Raw genomic sequence first — 22,358 nt, 5'->3', positions numbered from 1 at the left:
TTTCCATCCTGCTCAACGAAAAAATAGGAAACACCCCTTTTCTTTGGATGGCAGAACAATTAGTTTGACTGTACAGTATCTAAGAACATTATTGTATGAGTGTTGGAAATCCCATTGTACACAACGGCTGCAATGTGATGACACACTGTAACCTACACTCTTAGAAAAAAGGGTTCCAAAATGGTTCTTCGGCTGTACCCATAGGACAACCCTTTTTGGTTCACCGGACGTGCTTGTTGCACCCTCGACAACTACTATGATTATTATTATTTGACCATGCTGGTCATTTATGAACATTTTAACATCTTGACCATGTTCTGTTATAATATCCACCGTGCACAGCCAGAAGAGGACTGGCCACCCCTCATAGCCTGGTTCCTCTCTAGGTTTCTTCCTAGGTTTTTGGCCTTTCTAGGGAGTTTTTCCTAGGGAGTTTTTCCTAGCCACCGTGCTTCTTTCACATGCAATGCTTGCTGTTTGGGGTTTTAGGCTGGGTTTCTGTACAGCACTTTGAGATATCAGCTGATGTACGAAGGGCTATATAAATAAATTTGATTTGATTTGGTTCCAGGTAGAACCCTTTTTGGTTCTAAGAGTGTACACTATTTCACTGTGTCATCAGATCACACACGTTGCAACCATTGAACACCCAGTGTCCCATAGAAAAAAACATATTGGTTTATAAACAAAAGTGAGTTGGCTCAATCTCAACCACATTCATTTACTGTCTTTAATTACAGTCCATAATGTTCAGTTCAAAACATAAACAACGTCACAGACAATAACTGAAAAGGCTACTCCCATCATGCCCTCAATCAGTGAGAAGTGAAAGAAACAACAGGCACAACAAAAACCGTTACACCGCTGTCCTGAATATTTACAATACCTTTATTCTTTGCCATTCTCACTCCTCAGTCACTCCTTTTCTGTCTTTTTCATCAACAGGTTGGCTGTATTCATGTGTTGTGTTGCCTATATTTCTTTCAGTACACTTTTACTGCATTAAGTGTGTCTCGACTCTAGACCACCACCTTAGACCTCACTTCCTTCTTCCTGTGTATTGCAAAATAAAGAACAAGTCAAATCTTGTATCTGGCAGAGTTCTGCCTTCCTTTACCGTTATGCTCCCTCCTTTCCCTCGCTCTCTTCATTTCTCCCTCTCTTTGCCTCTTTTACTGGGCTCTTATCATGGGAATGGGTGGCACACAGGAGGGTTGGAGAGGAGGGAGAGAGAGGTAACAGTGTTTTTCTTTTCCCTCGGCGGCATTACTTAACCTTTTTCACTCCTAAAATGACTTTGGTGAGTTCACCCTAATAAGAGTGGATTTTAAAAGCTATAGAGGACTTGCATCTATCCTAAAATAGATGGGTGTGGATGCAAAAGTCCGGGTGGCTAGAAACGAAGCTAAACATCTATCATTCTCATGTAGGTCAAGTATGTAGACACTGATATAATATGATCATTCGTAAAACTCAACTGCAGTTCCCTTCCAATTCTGGGGATAGCAACAGGCGATGCACCTAACTGGGTCGACTGCAAACACCCAGTATGTGGTGCACTGTGCATGACTTAGTTAGGTCTAGTGGTTCATACAGAATGTTCCTTCAAATAACATATGCAACCTTATATCTGTAAAAAGCCTACAGGAAGAGGATCCTTCATATGATTCGGTAGTTCTCTCGCTAGCCAGCGATGATGGGACTTGATGGGACTTCTCTGAACTTTCTAACTTCTTATTTCAAAGTTAAGACGTATTTTATAACTTTCACTCCTCTGATTGCCTTCACAACCGTGCTGAAAGTATCTATAACTAGACTACATATGATTTACAAACAATTGATTAACTATCAAATATATGATCTATAAGTCTATAGTCTATAAATGAGTTTTCAACAAAACACTGACAATGTTTGTAGTCTACCCAGCATTTTATTTTGTACTGTAATGTATTTTAATGTGTATTTTATATTGCATTAGACAGAGCGCATTTGGAAAAGAGAGCTCTCAATATGTCTTCCCTGTCGAAATAAAGTGTCACGTCCTGACCAGTAAAGGGGTTATTTGTTATTATAGTTTGGTCAGGACGTGGCTGGGGGTATTTGTTTTATATGGTTCGGGGTGTGTGTGTATGTAGAGGGGTGTTTGGTTTATGTATTCCGGGGATTTTGTCATTGTTCTATGTTAGTGTATTTCTATGTTCTGTCTAGTCATTTCTATTTCTATGTTTAGGTATTGGGGTTGGGGCCTTCAATTGGAGGCAGCTGTCTATCGTTGCCTCTGATTGAAGGTCCTATAAATAGGAATGTGTTTGTCATGGGATTTGTGGGAGATTGTTCTTTGCATACCTGTGTGTTGCCTGCAAGACTGTTTGTTGTCCGGTTATCGGTTTCTTGTTTTGTTTATTAAAAGTTAAAGTTATTAAAAGTTAAAAGTTAAAGATGAGCACTCAACCTGCTGCGCTTTGGTCCATCCATTACGACGATCGTTACAGAACCTCCCACCAACCACGGACCAAGCAGCGGGTCCAGGAGGAGGAAGGATCCTGGACCAGGGAGAAAAGGGAGTGGAGGACATCGTGGACATGGGAGGAGATAATGGCAGGGGACAAGACCCTGCCGTGGAGACAGCAAGAGAGGAACGGAAAAAGTGGAACGAAGATCGGGACTGTTACAGGGGTACACGGTTGGCATTTAAGCCTGAGAGGCAGCCCCAATCATTTTTTGGGGGGGGCACACGGGTAGTTTGGCGGGGCCAGGATTAAGCCGCAAGCCAACTTCCCGTGCTTATTGGAGGCAGCCTATTACTGGTCAGGTCCCGTGCGTTGGAGTGATGCGCACGGCGTCGAGGCCAAGCATTTACAGGCCAGTGTGCGCGGTGCCAGCGCCCCGCATTTGCCAGGGGGAAGCCGGGCATCCAGCCAGTAAGGGTGGAGCCAGTACTGCGCTCGAGACCGACAGTGCGCCTTCACGGTCCAGTGCGTCCTGTTCCCGCTCCTCGCACTAGTCGTGAGGTGCGTGTCTCCAGTCTGGCATATCCGAAACCAGCACCACGCACCAGGCTGCTAGTGCGACAGCTCAGTCCAGTACGTCCTGTTCCTGCTCCTCGCACTAGCCTTGAGGTGCGTGTCTCCAGTCTGGAACCTCCATTACCAGCACCACGCACCAGGCTCCAGTGCATCAGCCCAGTCCAGCTCGTCCTGTCCCTGCTCCTCGTACTAGCCCTGTGGTGCGTGTCCTTAGTCTGGCGCATCCTAAGCCAGCCCCACGCACCAGAACTTCCGGCAACAGTGCCTCGTCCAGAACTTCCGGCAACAGTGCCTCGTTCAGAACTTCCGGCAACAGTGCCTCGTCCAGAACTTCCGGCAACAGTGCCTCGTCCAGAGTGTCCGGCGACAGTGCCCCGTAGTGAGACGGCCCACTGTCCGGAACCAAGAGAGATGGCCCACTGTCCAGAACCGAGTGAGTCGGCCTACAGTCCGGAACCGAGTGAGTCGTCCTACAGTCCGAAGCTCCCACAGTCGTCCTACAGTCCGGAGCTCCCAGAGTCGCCCTACAGTCCGGAGCTCCCAGAGTCGCCCTACAGTCCGGAGCTCCCAGAGTCCAGTCCAGGGTCTACAGTGACAGGCTTCAGGCCGAGGTATTCAGTGGGGGTGGACTGGTCAGGTAGGGGACTAAGGCCTAAGCCTGAGCCACCTCCACTGTAGGAGGTTTGGCGAGGGGGGGGTGTAGCACGGGAGCCGTCGGTGACGGCAGCCACCCTCCCTTCCCTCCCTTTTGTTTAAGGGGTTTATTTTTTAAAGATTTTTTTTGTTAGGTGCATCCGGGGTATGCACCTTTTGGGGGGGGGGGGTACTGTCACGTCCTGACCAGTAAAGGGGTTATTTGTTATTATAGTTTGGTCAGGACGTGGCAGGGGGTATTTGTTTTATATGGTTCGGGGTGTGTGTGTATGTAGAGGGGTGTTTGGTTTATGTAATCTGAGGTTTTTGTCATTGTTCTATGTTAGTGTACTTCTATGTTCTGTCTAGTCATTTCTATGTTTAGGTATTGGGTTGGGGCCTTCAATTGGAGGCAGCTGTCTATCGTTGCCTCTGATTGAAGGTCCTATAAATAGGAATGTGTTTGTCATGGGATTTGTGGGAGGTTGTTCTTTGCATAGCTGTGTGTTGCCTGCAAGACTGTTTGTCGTCCGTTTATCGGTTTCTTGTTTTGTTTATTAAGTGTTCACATTAAAAGTTAAAGATGAGCACTCAACCTGCTGCGCCTTGGTCCATCCATTACGACGACCGTTACATAAAGGTTCAATCAAAAATGAAAATGCAGCCTGCATAGACCACCATACATATCTCAGACGGACTGTTCTGGAAGGATGATACGCCCTCCTACATGTTCTCCCTGGTCTGGCCATGACACCTTCCCACCTCCAAGGCCATGTGATAAACAGACAGCATGGTATAGACAATAGCGACTAGTGTGTATTGAGAGATTTCAGTCTGACAATGGGACCTAGAGTGGGAGTGCTGTTTGTGCTGTCTTGTCAATTGTCATGACAATGACCTAAGCAATAAAGTTCAAACAGATCTGCCTAGCAGAAGCTTTTATCCAAAACAGCCAGTCCAGTGAGTCCTTTCACGTGTGACCCCAGCAGGAATCGAACCCACGACCCTGACGTTGCTGGCGCAATGCCCTTACCAGCTGAGCCACACAGTGCTGTCGTGATGGACATGTTCCACTTCCAGACCCAGTGGGACTATTGAATGTCCACTACCTAGACACTCTTAATGGGGTTGTGGTCTAGTGATCTAATGGTTTAATGTATGTTGTTCTGTTGTGGTCTAGTGATCTAATGGTTTAGTGTCTGCTGGTCTGTTGTGGTCTAGTGATCTAATGGGTTAGTGTCTGCTGGTCTATTGTGGTCTAGTGATCTAATGGGTTAGTGTCTGCTGGTCTGTTGTGGTCTAGTGATCTAATGGTGTAGTGTCTGCTGGTCTGTTGTGGTCTAGTGATCTAATGGTTTAATGTCTGCTGGTCTATTGTGGTCTAGTGATCTAATGGTTTAATGTCTGCTGGTCTGTTGTGGTCTAGTGATCTAATGGTTTAGTGTCTGCTGGTCTGTTGTGGTCTAGTGATCTAATGGTTTAATGTCTGCTGGTCTGTTGTGGTCTAGTGATCTAATGGTTTAGTGTCTGCTGGTCTGTTGTGGTCTAGTGATCTAATGGTTTAATGTCTGCTGGTCTGTTGTGGTCTAGTGATCTAATGGTTTAGTGTCTGCTGGTCTGTTGTGGTCTAGTGATCTAATGGTTTAGTGTCTGCTGGTCTGTTGTGGTCTAGTGATCTAATGGTTTAGTGTCTGCTGGTCTGTTGTGGTCTAGCACACAGAGACAGGGCATTACTGCCATGGCTGGATGGTCATCATAGCAGTAGCTACAGATAGGTGGTGGAGAAAGAAGCCTCTCGTTCCAATGCTACTCAAAAACATTGCATTTGAATGTGGATATGAATCTTGTATATTGATGAGTTATTACTAATTCCATGTGTCTGTACAAGAATAGGTTGGAAGGACTTCTCTAATAACACAGGCTACTATAGTGGCAGGTAGCCTAGTGGTTAAATTGTTGGGCCAGTATCAAAAGGTCACTGGTTCTAATACCTGAGCAGACAAGGTGAAAAATATGTTGATGTGCCCTTGAGCAATGCACTTAAACCTAATTTGCTCCAGGGGCGCTGTACTACTATGGCTAACCCTGTAAAACAACACATTTCACTGCACCTATCTGGTGTAGGTGACAATTCAACAACAGTACATCATATTGATGTGTATATGGAATAGGTCATGGTGTAGTTTATACTGCACAATTCAACTGCTTCCAGAGTAAACTCTTCTTTGGCAGTAGCCTGAGAGAAGCCATCAGATATTCCTGAGACTGAAGAGGGGGGAGGGGGACGTGTCCAATTCCCTTTTCTGAAATGTCTAAACTTGCCGCTGGTTGCCAAATAAATCCAGCCCAAATCCCGCCTGCCGCTCCCCTCTCATTCCCCTACAAGGCTCACTACGATCACACTAAGCAACTCTCTCTAACAGTTTTGCTGTGACCTAACAGCCAGAGACAGCATGACAAAGGATCATTGTGAAACAACACACTCACAAGCAGTGTGTGTGTGTGTGTGTGTGTGTGTGTGTGTGTGTGTGTGTGTGTGTGTGTGTGTGTGTGTGTGTGTGTGTGTGGGCGCCTCTTCAGTTGACTGCCCCTAGACTCAGTGTGTTGAGTGGGTACATCAGACAGTCAGCAGCAGGCCTGTGCATGCTGCTACCGGCGGGTGCTTTAGACAAGACTTCCAGCCGGCACACTGGCCCACTCATACACAGTCAGAGGATATTCATATAGACAGACAACATGGCAGGAAACTAGCCTGGTCCCTGTGCTGTTTGGTCTGTTTTGTTGTCTCCAGGTTGTTGGCAAAACAGCACAATGAGACATGATACCAGGGCCTGTATGTGTCTCAGAGTAGTGCTGATCTAGGATCAGTTTCAATACTCCTACTCCAAGATAAACACTCCTACCTCCTAGATCAGCACTCCTACCTCCTAGATCAGCACCTCCTAGATCAGCACTCCTACCTCCTAGATCAGCACTCCTACCTCCGAGATCAGCACTCCTACCTCCGAGATCAGCACTCCTACCTCCGAGATCAGCACTCCTACCTCCTAGATCAGCACTCCTACCTCCTAGATCATCACTCCTCCTCCTAGATCAGCACTCCTCCTCCTAGATCAGCACTCCTACCTCCTAGATCAGCACTCCTCCTCCTAGATCAGCACTCCTACCTCCTAGATCAGTACTCCTACTCCTAGATCAGCACTCCTACCTCAAGGATCAGCACTCATACCTCCTAGATCAGCACTCCTCCTAGATCAGCCCTCCTACCTCCTAGATCAGCACTCCTACCTCCTAGATCAGCACTCCTCCTCCTAGATCAGCACTCCTACCTCATAGATCAGCACTCCTACCTCATAGATCAGCACTCCTCCTAGATCAGCACTCCTCCTCCTAGATCAGCACTCCTACCTCATAGATCAGCACTCCTACCTCATAGATCAGCACTCCTCCTCCGAGATCAGCACTCCTACCTCCGAGATCAGCACTCTTACCTCCGAGATCAGCACTCCTACCTCCTAGATCAGCACTCCTACCTCCTAGATCATCACTCCTCCTCCTAGATCAGCACTCCTCCTCCTAGATCAGCACCCCTACCTCCTAGATCAGCACTCCTCCTTCTAGATCAGCACTCCTTCCCCTAGATCAGCACTCCTACCTCCTAGATCAGTACTCCTCCTCCTAGATCAGCACTCCTCCTAGATCAGCCCTCCTACCTCCTAGATCAGCACTCCTACCTCCTAGATCAGCAGTCTTACCTCCTAGATCAGCACTCCTACCTCAAGGATCAGCACTCCTACCTCCTAGATCAGCACTCCTCCCAGATCAGCCCTCCTACCTCCTAGATCAGCACTCCTACCTCCTAGATCATCACTCCTCCTCCTAGATCAGCACTCCTCCCAGATCAGCCCTCCTACCTCCTAGATCAGCACTCCTCCCAGATCAGCCCTCCTACCTCCTAGATCAGCACTCCTCCTCCTAGATCAGCACCCCTACCTCCTAGATCAGCACTCCTCCTCCTAGATCAGCACTCCTACCTCCTAGATCAGCACTCCTCCCAGATCAGCCCTCCTACCTCCAAGATCAGCACTCCTACCTCCTAGATCAGCACTCCTCCTCCTAGATCAGCACTCCTACCTCATAGATCAGCACTCCTCCTCCTAGATCAGCACTCCTACCTCATAGATCAGCACTCCTACCTCATAGATCAGCACTCCTCCTAGATCAGCACTCCTCCTCCTAGATCAGCACTCCTACCTCATAGATCAGCACTCCTACCTCATAGATCAGCACTCCTCCTCCGAGATCAGCACTCCTACCTCCTAGATCAGCACTCCTCCTCCTAGATCAGCACTCCTCCTCCTAGATCAGCACTCCTACCTCATAGATCAGCACTCCTCCTAGATCAGCACTCCTCCTCCTAGATCAGCACTCCTACCTCATAGATCAGCACTCCTACCTCATAGATCAGCACTCCTCCTAGATCAGCACTCCTACCTCATAGATCAGCACTCCTACCTCATAGATCAGCACTCCTCCTCCTAGATCAGCACTCCTACCTCCTAGATCAGCACTCCTACCTCCTAGATCAGCACTCCTACCTCCTAGATCAGCACTCCTACCTCATAGATCAGCACTCCTTCCCCTAGATCAGCACTCCTACCTCCTAGATCAGCACTCCTTCCCCTAGATCAGCACTCACACTCTGAGACACTTTATGAATACAGGCCCTGGCTAGCAGAAAACTGGGATCCAGGCTTTTACTCTCTATAGGTACCTGAAACATTGGTTTAAAGGCCTTGTGTTCAGTTTCTGACATTTCTGGCTGATGTGTGATGTGGGGGCAGGAAGCTGACTGAGGACAAGGCCTGTTTACATGGCAACAGGAAAGTCACAAGGATACTGAACTGACATCAGTGGCTCCTTAGATAAACCATAGAGCAGGGATCATCAACTAGATTCAGGACAATTTTTTCTTGAGCGGATGGTCGGTGGGCCGGAACATAGTTACAAATAATTTGTAGACTGCAAATTGACTGCAAGAAGCCCAAACAGATAATAACATAATAACTTCAAACCTTGCTTACATTTGTATACGATCATGTCTCTCTATTATGCGTTGTAACAGATTTCCCAAATTAAAATCACTTGGAGCTGATTTCTGGTGTTTTTACCGTCTTATGTCCACCAATGAAAATTCCAACAAAAAATGATGATTATTCAAATACATTTCTGTTTGGCTCAGATAACTTGGGGGGCCAAATAAAATCACCTGCCAGTTGGGGAACCCTGCCATAGAGAATGTGTCTATAAGTCAACTATTGTCCGTCTCTCACTCCTTACAAACTAGTCATACTGGATGGATATCAGTGAATCCAATTTAACATGACTTAGATTACATTGGAATTAATGACTGTAAGTCGCTTTGGATAAAAGTGTCTGTTAAATGGCATATATTATATATATTATTACAAACCTAGGCCTCTATCTTCATCATAGTATGACTAGGGTGGGGCCTAAATGCTGAATTACCGACAACGTATTGTAAGCCTGCTATGTTGGTAATCAGTTGAGGTTTGAAGTGTAGGTCTATTCTAACATGTGATGACATTGACTGGAGGGATTAAGGCAAGATAAACAGGACGGAGGACCTCGATGACTCAAAAGATGTTATGAACAACAACTCAGCCCAAAGTCCAACCACCATTTGGAAGTGCAACTGCAGCGAAGGACAGGCTGACTATCAGTCTACCTCCTTGAGAGACATGTGTCATGCTACGCAATGAGTGACGTTTTAGAAAGTCGTCATGGCAAAACTTAAATAAATCAGTGTTAATGATGCACTATAGCTGAGGGCCAATTGTTTCTGCTGCGGTGCGGTGTGTGTGTGTGTGTGTGTGTGTGTGTGTGTGTGTGTGTGTGTGTGTGTGTGTGTGTGTGTGTGTGTGTGTGTGGTGTATGTGTGTGTGTGTGTGTGTGTGTGTGTGTGTGTGGGAGTAATAACCATATGGCATTCTAGACATCACCACATGGGTGTTGTCACACAAACAACTTCTGCTTCTGTGAGAGAGCAGACTGAGCAAACCTCACCGTTATAAGCTGTCAATACACATTCATTGTATTGATTATTCTGTTATAGAAATGAATTGGCAATGAATTAATCATTGCCTGCAAAGCAACATTTGACTAATAGCTTTGTCCTATATACTTGTTCAAGTCAAATGGACAAAGGCTGTAGAATAGACTATCCGAGTTTGCTATCTGATTCTTCTGATTCCAATTAGTGGGAACAATGGACCGTGTGGGCCATAGGGGGTTATTCATTTCCATATGATCAGTGTACATAATAGGGCAACAATGAATAACCCTTAGTCCTTAAATTGAACATAAACAGCACATTTCTTGATAGATGTAGGCTGGAGCAGCACAGCTGCAAGCCTTTGATAAACGCAGGATTCATTCTTTGTAAAGGGTATTTTTAATTGGAAACGTAAACTATTATTCTGCAGGCTGATTAGGATGATGTTGCGATTTAAATCTGTTTGGGAGTGGGACACACGCGGCCGGTCCCCACCCATCATTCACGAGTCATTGTTTCAATTTTTTCTACCCACACCCCTTTTTTTTTAAAATAACGGTGCGAAGAGAATGCGAAGAAAGGGAATATTTCTTACCATATTTCGAGTCCGGAGTCGGATTCTTCTCGTTTAGCTCCATGGTTGAATACTTGAGTGTTCTCGCTGCTGGCTGCTGATCAAATTTTGGACAGTTACCATGGAAATGTCGAAGAAAAAAACATCAATAACACAGTGAGCGACTCCCTTATTCGCCGTCAAAACCGAACGTACTGTGGCAAGACCATCCCAAATCATGATACATTCCATACCACGAGAGAGAGAGCGAGAGAGAGACAGTGGCCAATCAGCTATAAAAACTAACAACTGACAGCTTGCTCGGCCAATTAAATAACCCTGAAGGCCGGACCAAAACTATTTATTTCTTGCTGCCACTTCAAAGGAATGTGAAGAAGGGTTGTGCTACCAGACACTAGGAATAGCCTATTTTAATTTAAAAATCATTAGGCAAAATTATTCTTTACAACATGCAAATAAAATGTAGAGAATGTAAGTTGTTTAAACTTAAAGGAAATCTCTCACAGCTTTGAGTGGGAAAATTCACTTGATATCAACAAAATCGAAAAGAATGCAAACAGTAAAAAGGTGCATGCAGTGAAGAGAGGAAGAAAGAGAGCACTTGTGTTGAAATAACAGAGTTGGAGAGAGAGAGAGAGAGAGAGAGAGAGAGAGAGAGAGAGAGATAAGGGGGTCTGAGGCTTTTAGCCTAAAGAGCAGGAACCCAGACTTCACCAAAGAAATCTGAAATATAGACATTGTCATCCTGCAAGAAACATGGTATAAAGGAGATGGGCCCTGACAGTGAGTCTCAGTAAAACTAAAATAATAGTGTTCCAAAAAAGGTCCAGTAGCCAAGACAACAAATACAAATTCTATCTACACACCGTTGCCCTAGAGCACACAAAGAACCAGTGGTGACACGCCATTCAGGGCAGGTGGGGCTCCGCCCCACATTTTTGGGGGTCTTGCCTGTTTTGCATGTAATTTTGTCATTAATACGTGTCACATATCAGTTTGCAAACAATGTAAAAAAATATATATATATAATTGACTTAATAAAGCCACATACAAACATGGTCTATTTTTGTTTTCTTGAGTAAGGCAGCTCCATAATGACAGTGTTTCAGCCTAGCTAAGTGCTTTCTGTGGTGGAGGGTCAAGCCAAAAGAAAATACTGAGCTTTACGCCGCGATTGGCTCAGTGTTCTGTCACTCATGGGGACACTACGTCACCTCCAAGTCTAAGGGTAGACCTCGAAAATTCTAGCCCTTTGGGTGCTGCCATAGAGTTCAATTAGAAGTTCCCATCCAAGAAGGCTCAAGGCCACAGATAAAATGACATCAAATCATGTTATATCTACAGTAGCTTTGATTGGACTGATCATGTCAACTTTATACTTTCAAAATCTTAGCTAGCAGTCATCATCATGAATGAAGTCGACAATCTACTGGCAAATCCTTTTTAATCCTTGTCATATGAAGATAAATAATGAAGAAAAATTATAGATAAAACGTATCGGTGCTCATCGGCCATTGGACATAAACATTACACAACAAGTTGGAAATCGTAAATTCAACAATGAGTGGTTTGGAAGGAATCAGTGACAGTGGCTGTGTGGTCCCAAATCTGGGATTTTCCAAATTTAAAATAATAAACGTTCAACATGGGCAATGCTGTCAATGAAGCGTGATTTGTGCCGTGCTCAAAACAACTGTTAACTCGTAACTGCGAAAACTTGACTTCAGTGAGTTCAAGACAACTGGGAAGTCGGGAATAAACGAGCTCCGACTGGGAAAATAAGTTTTGAACGGTCATCCAACTCGGAATTGTAAATCTGGCCTCTTTCTAGTGCTATGACCTGAAGATCAATGACGTCATCATATTTCGACCGTGTTTTTTTCAGAGTTCCCAGATGTTTTGAAAGCACCATAAATCCAGAGAATGCCAAACTTTGATAACAAAATTTGCCCACGAAGGACCGCCACGCCACCTTCCTGTTCAAGTGAGCACAGCACAATAAAGTGAGTCCAAAAATGTATTGTATGCTGCTGCATAAATCATGTACTATGCCAGGGAGTAGCTAAGAAAGTAATACCAAGTGTATGTTGTGTAGTAAGATGTTAGTAGCCCATGTGCCTCACCCTAATAATTTGGTCTATTTACCCCTCTTTATTTCGCCTACTGTTCTGACTTGGTGGTGCACATGTAGCCTATAGCCTGTTTTAGAGAAAGGTTTTAGAAAATATTGTAAGAGCTTTCATTGCGTGTTTATATGCCCCCTTTATTTGTTCTATGGTTCTGACTTGGTGTACAGGGAGAACACTGTAAGAACGGCCCATGTTCTGAATTCTGTCGCTGTATATTACAAAAGTGCTTAAAAAATGGTTATATTGACTACGTCCGTCCTAGCTCGCTCATTAATGCCTTAATCAAAATCACGGATTGTCTTTTATCCGCTTGTCGTCCCCTTATGCCACAGTTTGTACATCTCAATTGTCATTAGAAACCACATTTGTTTAAGCAAGTCAGCCATAGCAGCTATTTTTTTTTTAAAGGCAGTAAATGAGGCTGAATTAACTGTTTTGCTACCAGACAAGGTTCCGCTGATAGCCAGGTGTAGCAGTGGTAAAATGTTTGGGACTGCTGTTGGGACAGCTTTATGTAGACCCTAACAGTTTGTGGGAACTGTTTGTCACTGTTATAGTACACAGGGCACTGATTCTAGTGTCGTCCTGTACTCTCAAGCAGGACTGTATTGTTTAGTGTTGTGTTGTGGCTTTTCTGGCATGCATCTCACTTTTATTTATTTTTGCCCCACCAAGATTTACATGCTAAAATCGCCACTGCAAAGAACTATACCTACCTCGACCTGAACATCAACACCACAGGTAACTTCCACCAGGCTGTGAACAATCTAAAAGACAAGGCAAGGGCTTTATATGCCATCAAAAGGAACATAAAACTCAACATCACAATCAGGATCTGGCTAAAAATATTTAATTCAGTTATAGAACCCATTGCCCTCTATGGTTGTGCGGTCTGGGGTCCACTTCAGCAACCAATAATTTACAAAATGGGACAAACACCCCAAAATATACTTTGTGTACAACGCAAAACCCCAAACAATGCATGCAGAGCATTAGGACTATACATGCCAGAAAAGAGCTGTTCAATTATACAACCACCTAAAAGGAAGCGATGTCGACACGTTCCACCACAAAGCTCTCACCTGCAGAGAGACAAACCTAAAGAAAAGTCTCCTCAGCCAGCTGGTTTTGCTCCTCTGTTCACAAACATAAAACAACCCCACAGAGCTCCAGGACAGCAACACAATTACCTGACACACTGGAAAGAATCAACCAAGAAACAGTGAAAATTGGAATGCTATCTGGCCCTAAACAGTGAGTATACAGTGGCAGAATACAGGACCACTGTGACTGACCCAAAATTAAGAAAATCCTTGACTATGTACAGACAGTGAGCATAGCCTTGCTATTGATAGAGGTCGCCATAGGCAGACCTGGCTCTCGAGAGAAGACAGGCTATGTGCCCACTGCCCACAAAATGAGGTGGAAACTAAGCTGCACTTCCTAACCTTCCAAATGAATGACCATATTAGAGATACATATTTCCCACAGATTAAACAGACCCACAAAGAATTTGAAAACAATCAAACATTGATAAACTCCCATATCTGTTAGGTGAAATAACACAGTGTGCAGTCACAGGAGCAAGATTTGTGGCCAGTTGCCTTGAGAAAAGGGCAACCAGAAACAACATTTTAAATACCACCTATATTTATCTGTTTATTTATCTTCCCCTACTATTCGTACTACAATTATTTGCACATTGCTAAAACACTGTACATAGCTGATAATATAACAATTGAAATGTCGTTATCTTTTTTAAAACCTTTTTCAGTGCAATATTTACTGTTAAATTCAAATAGTTTTTTGTTGATGTTGTTTTGTATCTTCTCACTTTTGTTTATTGTTTGTTTCACTTGTTTTGGCAATGTAAACACATGTTTCCCATGCCAATAAAGCCCCTTTCAATTGAATTAAGAGAGAGAGAGATCGTACCTCAGCAACCGTGTAGGCCGGGTGACATAGCAAATAGAGGCTATTGTGGTCAGCCCTGACAACCCTATCCTTGCTTTCAGGGGTGTCATGTGGATTAACTATGCCAAGATTCGTCTAACATAACATACCATGAATATTGAATGAGGTTACGCTTCTTATATTTAGTTTCCTGGCCTTTGAATGCTTGGAAGTAATCATGTTTGCCTAATTAATCATTTCTGCATAATGCATTTTATATTGTCGTTAATTTGCATTGACAACTGTAATCATTATACACACATTTCATTCAGCAAACTGATCTATTCAAAGTATTGTGTTGAGCTATTTACTTTTTCTATGTGAAAATATCCCAACCACACATGTTGTTCACCAAACAAACAAATTTAGGCTTATCTCATTAAATTCTGATTAATGCCACATAGCCTAATGTCAGTGGCGTAAAGTACTTAAGTAAAAATACTTTAAAGTACTACTTAAGTAGTTTTTGTGGGTATCTGTACTTTACTTTACTATTTATATTTTGGACAACTTTTACTTCACTACATTCCTAAAGAAAAGTATGTAATTTTTACTCCATACATTTTCCCTGACACCCAAAAGTACTCATTACATTTGGAATGCTTAGCAGGACAGGAAAATGGTTAAATTCACACACTTATCAAGAGAACAACCCAGGTCATCCCTACTGCCTCTTATCTGGAGGACTCCTTAAACACAAATGCTTTGTTTGTAAATTATTGCCTAGGTGTTCGAGTGTTCCCCTGGCTATCCATAAATAAATAAAAACAAGAACATTGTGCTGTCTGGTTTGCTTAATGTAGGGAATTTGAAATGATTTATACTTTTACTTTTATTTTTGATACGTATATTTTAGTAATTACATGTACTTTTGATACATAAGTATATTTATAACCAAATACTTTTAGACTTTACTCAAGTAGTATTTTACTGGGTGACTTTCACTTTTACTTTAGTAATTTTCTATTAAAGATATCATTACTTTTACTCAAGTATGACAATTGTGTACTTTTTCCACCACTGCCTAATATAAAGCCTACATTTCACTTCTCAACGTTTAATTGAAAACGTTCAAAAAATATGTTTTTTGTTTTATTTTTTAACAAATATGTGTATGTGTATTTTTTAACAAATATGTGTAAATAAACACTATAATTGCAAAATATTTTTAATACCTTCGGGCTTGGTTTAAGATACAGTATTTTGAAGCTAGTCTTCAGAAGCACATGGCCATTTGCCACCTGGATCTATTTTTTACAATCTAGTGGTGTATTGACGACAACTGGGAACTCGGAAATATATACGACATCAAATTATGACGTCAGTGATCTTCAAGTTCCCGAGTTGGATGACCGTTCAAAATAATATTTCCCAATCGGAGCTCGTTTTTTCTGAGTTTCCAGTTGTCTTGAGCGCACTGAAGTCGGAAGTTGGAGATTTCCGAGTTCCCAGTTGCCATTTGTTTTGAAGGCGAATATTTTGAAACGAATTGGCAAATCGAAAAATTCCGAGTTCCTAGTTTCGACTAACATCTGAACGCGGCATTTATATAGTCACAGCCAATGAGATGGGAAGGAAGTGTGCCAACGCCCACGACATGCCCTTGGCCAGATGGCTATACATTAGCGCCATTTTGAGTGTGGCATTCTTAACTTTTGGAAAAAGTTCCAAAAAGAAAAATCAGTGACAAAAAGTATTTAACTCACACATAACTTTATGAATCATTACACTCTAAATAGTTTTATAATGCATATATATGCATTTGTTTTTATGCTTTAATTCAAGGTTAAAGCATAAAAACTACTTCACAGGTGTCTCTATTGGCTTGATTCGCTTATGACGGAGAAAAGCTGTCCCCACGCCCTCACGTAGCCATTTGACGTCACACTGCAGCGATTACAAAACAAAACAACGTTATCAGATCATCGGAAATAATTATCAGACAAGAACAGGTACAGTAATGATACTATGTTGTGCATGAGGTTGCTCACTGCAATATTACATTGTTACGGAATAAGACTTGTTTTTACTGCTACTGTTTAGAACTTTTTTTTTTAACCTGCTGGTCAACATGTGTTATACAATGTTTTGTAACAGGCTGGTGTAATGAAGGACAGCTACTATAAAACATGACATTTCTTATCTTATTCGTTCAAATAGAGCTATGGAACACCAGGAAAATGATATTAAAACATAGGATTTTTTCCATTTGATTATAACTGCCATTATTGGTACAGTATGTTACAGTATTGTCACTAAAATGCTTCAAATGTGATTTTTTGACCATCACATTGTTTTAAATGTCATACATTTTACTCAAAATGAATAATTCACTTGATAATATGGTAATATCATGTTTTGTAAATGTATAATCTTTACTCTCCTTACTGTACCATTAAATGTGTCTTGTGTTGTAATTTCTTTCAGACTGTGTACCATGGCTCTCAGAGGTGCTGTGACTCGTTTGCTCTCCAACGCTAAGAAATGTGCTGCAATCTCAGCCTCCCGGGCACAGGACACAGCAGCAGCTTCACCAGCCCAAAACGGGGAGTTTACATGTGAGCATATAATAACATAGAATGGGATTGTATTAAAGTGACATTTTTAAGTGTCTAGAATGTATTGCTGCTTTTTTGTTGGTCTCTGTTGATGACTTATTGTGCCGTTGACTCTTTCAGAAGCCGAAGTGGTCGCCAAGAAGCCAGAAAAAGCACGTAAGTCATTTATACAAGTTCAACTCGTAAAGCTACAGTATTGGACAAACCGTATCATATGTACATTACCAATGTATTACATATGTAAACTTAACCTGCTAGATGCCACTGGCTACACATACAGACATGATGTATTATATTATGAAACGTGGTGGTGGACAGTATGACATCACCATGTTTGCGTCGCCTCATGTTCTAATTCCCATGGCCCTCTACAGCCAAGGTGCAGTTTAACTGGCGTGACGCCCTGGAGCTGGACGGCCTGCTGACAGAGGAGGAGGGGATGATCAGAGACTCTTTCAGGACCTACTGCCAGGAGAAACTAATGGCCACGCATCATCATGGCCAACAGACACGAACGTAAGCACTGGCACAGTGTGTAAGCACAGACATAGGCTGAGGCATGGTCATGGCCAACAGACACACGCACGTAAGCACTGGCACAGTGTGTAAGCACAGACATAGGCTGAGGCATGGTCATGGCCAACAGACACACGCACGTAAGCACTGGCGCAGTGTGTAAGCACAGACATAGGCTGAGGCATGGTCATGGCCAACAGACACACGCACGTAAGCACTGGCGCAGTGTGTAAGCACAGACATAGGCTGAGGCATGGTCATGGCCAACAGACACACGCACGTAAGCACTGGCGCAGTGTGTAAGCACAGACATAGGCTGAGGCATGGTCATGGCCAACACCGACAAGCTGAGGCACTGACAAATGGCCAGCGGACACGAACGTCAGCACTGACACATGGCCAACGGAGATAAATGTCAGCACTGACACATGGCCAACAGAGACACACGTAAACACTGACATTTGGCCAACAGACACAACCGTAAACACAGGCTGAGGTGCTATTCCTGGAGAGAAGACTTCTCATGTTGCACAATGAACTTCTCTATAAACTATTTATTCATGCTCACTTTCTGTTTGTTTGTCTCCCCCCCACAGATTTCCACCGTGAGATTCTCAGAGATGGGAGAGCTGGGTGTCTTGGGGCCAACCATCCAAGGTAAATAACATATTAAACATGCATCATCCTGTTATTGATGTGTTCATATTCAATCTTCATGCTCAACTCGATTAGTCCACTAATTGTCCTTCTTCCTCAACTTTGTCTCTTCTTCACCCAGGTTATGGTTGTGCCGGCACCAGCTGCGTGGCCTACGGGCTCATTGCCAGGGAGGTGGAGAGGGTGGACAGTGGCTACCGGTCAGTCATGAGTGTCCAGTCCTCACTGGTCATGCACCCCATCAACGCCTACGGCACAGAGGAACAGAAGGAGAAGTGGCTACCCAGGCTAGGTAAGCAATAACTACTATATATTCCATAGTAAAATGACACATAGTATAGAAACTAGAGCTGGGCGATATGGGAAAAAAAATCCATATCCTGATAAATTGACTGAAGTATCACGATAAATTGAACGCTAAATTCATAACATTAATGTGCGCCAGTTCCTTTTTTACAGTACCCTTAAAACTACTACTACTTTAGATGTTGTAGCTATCGATTGAAGAAAGGAAAAACCCGCACTCACTCAGATATCAATTGGCCCATTAGCAATAGCCCATATTAGCAGACTTACTTCATTTCAAACTTCACATTCCTCTAGTAAAGGCTACTTATCGTTATTATCGATATCAATGTCCTCAATAAATGGTTGGTTTGGTCAGTATCAACAATTTTCGGTTTAGAAACTGTGTTGGGTTTCAGTTCATAAGTATGAAGAAAAATAACGTAGATGAACAAACAACAGGTGACGTTAATATTGGCACATAGACAAAAGTCTAAGTTGTTGTACAAAGTAAATGTGGTGCGAAATTGAGAATTAAACTAATGCAGACTGAAGAAGAGCTCATATTCCAGTTAGATAAGGCCTCTTCATAATCCCATCTCTCTCTGTGTAATGATGCAGCTCGTGGGGAGATCTTGGGCTGTTTCGGCCTGACTGAGCCCAACCACGGCAGTGACCCTGCGGGCATGGAGACCAAGGCCAAGTACAACCCCTCCAGTAGCACCTTCACCATCAGCGGAGCCAAGACATGGTAAGGTTCTTCTAACCTGGCTACCAGTCTATCTGACCAGTCTGCATGTAGGTCTGACTGGGTAGGTTCTAGTCTGGGTTACCATACCAGTCTGTTTCTGCTTTAGTTCACTTCTTTGAAAGACCAGGCTAGGTAGGTAGAGTAGTTATGAGTCAACAATAAAATGTCCCAATGAGGAGACATATCCCTTCAGTTATATGGCTGCTGAAAAATGCAGGTGTAACAAACAATACTTCCACAATGTTTGTTGTCTCCACTGTGGGAACTTTAGGTGGCATGACATGAAGGTTAGATGTATGTGTGACTGTCTCATTACGGAAAGAACGTTATGAGAAGAACCTCATGCACAGCTTCATGCATAGCCTTCCATATATAGATAACCTTACACCAGTTGTTGGCAAAGCCCACGCCAGACTTTTGGAACTGTTACGTCTCTATATATGTTTCGAGCCAAATACTTATTTCCCTCATTAAAATGCAAATCAATTTATAAAATTTTTGACATGCGTTTTTCTGGATTTTTTTGTTGTTATTCTGTCTCTCACTGTTCAAATAAACCTACCATTAAAATTATAGACTGATAATTTCTTTGTCAGTGGGCAAACGTACAAAATCAGCAGGGGATCAAATACCTTTTTCCCTCACCGTACATTCTCCCTGCCTGTCCCCCCCCACCATATTATATACCCTTACCCTCGCATATGATGTAGTTGAACCTATAATACCCTAACTCTCACTATGGGTAACTAACTTAGCGTATTCTCTCCCCTATCCTCCAGGATTACCAACTCACCCGTGGCGGACATCGCGGTGGTCTGGGCCAAGTGTGAGGATGGCAGGATCAGAGGTTTCATCCTGGAGCGTGGCATGAAGGGCCTGGCAACGCCTAAGATCGAGGGCAAGTTCTCTCTGCGGGCGTCGGCCACGGGCATGATCCTGATGGACGAGGTGGAGGTGCCCCAAGAGAATATGTTGCCCAACGTCTCTGGACTGGCTGTGAGTAAGCCTAACTGTTGGACTCAAACACATAATGTTGTTTAGAAATACTGTAAATGGAATGATTTACTATAGGAACAATTCTGACTGAATCAAAGTTGCTGGCCGAGATACTGTATGTTTAGAGAACTCTTGAGATGCGATCTAGAGAACAAAGTCAGTTCTCTAAAGATGAAGAAAAGGTGTTCTGTTAAAATATAATATATTGAACTGAACATACTGTATATGTCTCATTTCTGGTCAGGGTCCCTTCGGCTGCCTGAATAACGCCCGCTACGGTATCGCCTGGGGAGCTCTGGGTGCTGCCGAGTTCTGCTTCCACGCTGCCCGCCAGTACACACTGGACAGGTAAACATCTCCCTCCCTACTCATTATGTCATCAACTCTATTAATTCAGAGCACTTTTTGGTATGAATGGACGAAGTAGCTTGTTCAGGAAGACGTTAGCTCAGTAGTAAAGAGTATTGAAGGGAGTCAAGCTGCCATCCTGACTCTTCTTTCAGCATTTTAGGACCCTATTATATGTCGCTGACATCTGATTCGTTCTCTTTTGTTTTGGTCCATTCAGGATCCAGTTTGGCGTGCCCCTGGCCAGGAACCAGCTGATGCAGAAGAAGATGGCTGACATGCTGACAGAGATCACCATTGGCCTGCAGTCCTGTCTGGCCCTAGGCAGACTCATCGACAACAAGAAGTGAGTGCAGTCCCCACTGAGTGAGCGAAATGTTTGCTTTTGGATGTGAGGAGAGACTGCAGTGTGTGTTTATGCATTGGTCTGTGTACTAGTATCATGTTGAATATGTGAAGAGAGACTATCTCATTGTGTGTACTGTATGTGTCCATCTTTCTTCATTATATTAAACACTGACCTCTATCCTGTCTGTCTTCCCTCCCTCAGAGTGGCCCCTGAGATGATCTCCATGCTGAAGAGGAACAGCTGTGGGAAGTCCCTGGACATCGCCAGGCAGGCCCGAGACATGTTGGGAGGCAACGGCATCGCAGACGAGTACCACATTATCAGACACGTCATGAACCTGGAGGCCGTCAACACATACGAAGGTGAGGAGAAGATTGATTGAATATGGTATTTAAAGGATGGAAAGGCTAGATAGAAGAACAGGTGAATGGAACATGAGCAGAAAGTAGTCTGGATTGGAGCGAGAAAATGAGACTGGATGACCAGCAGAGGTCAGTAGTGTACAAATTAAGTTTTACAGTTACTTGTTGGTTTTGTGGTATAATTCTCAGTCAGTGGAGGCTGCTGAGGGGAGGATGGCTCATAATGTCTGGAACGGAGTAAATGGAATGGCATCAAACACATGGAAACCATGTGTTTGATGTATTTGATACCATTCCACTTATTCAGCTCCAGCCATTAACACGAGCCCATCCTCCCCAATTTAAATGCCACCAACCTCCTGTGTTCTCAGTATGTATGTATTACATATCCCTAAAATATCTAATTTAAATTAAAAGTTTAGCCTCACTTGCACATTTCTCATATCAAATAATCAACCCACAATGCCTTTGTGTTTGCTTGTTCTTCTAGGTACCCATGACATACATGCCTTGATCCTGGGCCGAGCCATCACTGGACTGCAGTCATTCACTGTTGAGAAGTAAACTCTCCTCCTTGTCCTCCTATTACAACAGACTGAATAACGGACTTAAAGTAGACTGGGAAAGCCTTGAGCTACCCATCTATCTGTCTTCTGAGAAGTAATCACTGAGGGTGTGTGCCTAACTGCTGATGGACTTCCATCCCCAAGTGCCTCTGTTTGGTGAGAGTATATTAAAGTAAAAGTCAACCTGAAAGAAACACTGGGTCCAAATATGAGACGGTTTTGTTTTGCTTATGTACCTGTACTCAATCAATCGACGATTGAAATACAATGTCAGCTTGAATGTTGATACAGTAGCTTCAGTCTCCTACTACGAAGGGATGTCACAATGGTATGTAGCATGTTGATAAGGGATCTGTATAGATTAGAAAGATGTTATGGAATAAGTTAACTTAATGGGTGAGAGGTTGTACAGTATGTATGTGTATCTTTAGAGATTTGTTCGCAACTGGTCTATTTGATTTATTTCTAGGTGAAAGAAATGAACTGTGCATAAAGCATATTTTGAAATGATGAATTGTATAATTTCGTAATTGTGATACCGACGGCTGACCTAAATCAGTGCTCTTTTTGAGGACAGAG

At 43.3% G+C, this 22,358-nt stretch overlaps 1 protein-coding gene and 1 pseudogene across 5 annotated transcripts in view; one reads left to right on the top strand and one right to left on the bottom strand.

Moving 5' to 3' along the window:
- The window catches only part of LOC106589603 (choline transporter-like protein 2), a 28,094-nt gene extending 17,558 nt beyond the window's left edge, over positions 1–10,536 (bottom strand). Inside the window, exon 1 of one of the 4 annotated variants that reach the window (XM_045707665.2) lies at positions 10,331–10,536. In XM_045707665.2, the coding sequence (XP_045563621.1) occupies positions 10,331–10,373 (43 nt within the window). In that variant the 5' untranslated portion in view covers positions 10,374–10,536. Of the gene's footprint in view, positions 1–886; positions 1,143–10,330 lie in introns of those variants that run through there. The other 3 variants (XM_045707668.2, XM_045707666.2, XM_045707670.2) reach the window with 3 other exon arrangements.
- Positions 10,537–16,226: 5,690 nt separating this feature from the next.
- LOC106589572 (glutaryl-CoA dehydrogenase, mitochondrial-like) lies at positions 16,227–22,289 on the top strand (annotated as a pseudogene). The gene is made up of 12 exons (XR_014382786.1): positions 16,227–16,343; positions 16,819–16,949; positions 17,073–17,105; positions 17,324–17,465; positions 18,062–18,122; positions 18,244–18,414; positions 19,029–19,158; positions 19,938–20,154; positions 20,399–20,502; positions 20,723–20,848; positions 21,053–21,213; positions 21,704–22,289. The product of XR_014382786.1 is annotated as a glutaryl-CoA dehydrogenase, mitochondrial-like (transcript).
- Positions 22,290–22,358: the final 69 nt, after the last annotated feature.

This window comes from Salmo salar, chromosome 02 (genome assembly GCF_965601325.2).
Source record: "Salmo salar chromosome 02, fSalSal1, whole genome shotgun sequence".
Lineage (NCBI taxonomy): Eukaryota > Metazoa > Chordata > Actinopteri > Salmoniformes > Salmonidae > Salmo > Salmo salar.
Note: the sequence above shows the minus strand (reverse complement) of the source record. Positions and strands in the feature narration are given on the sequence as shown.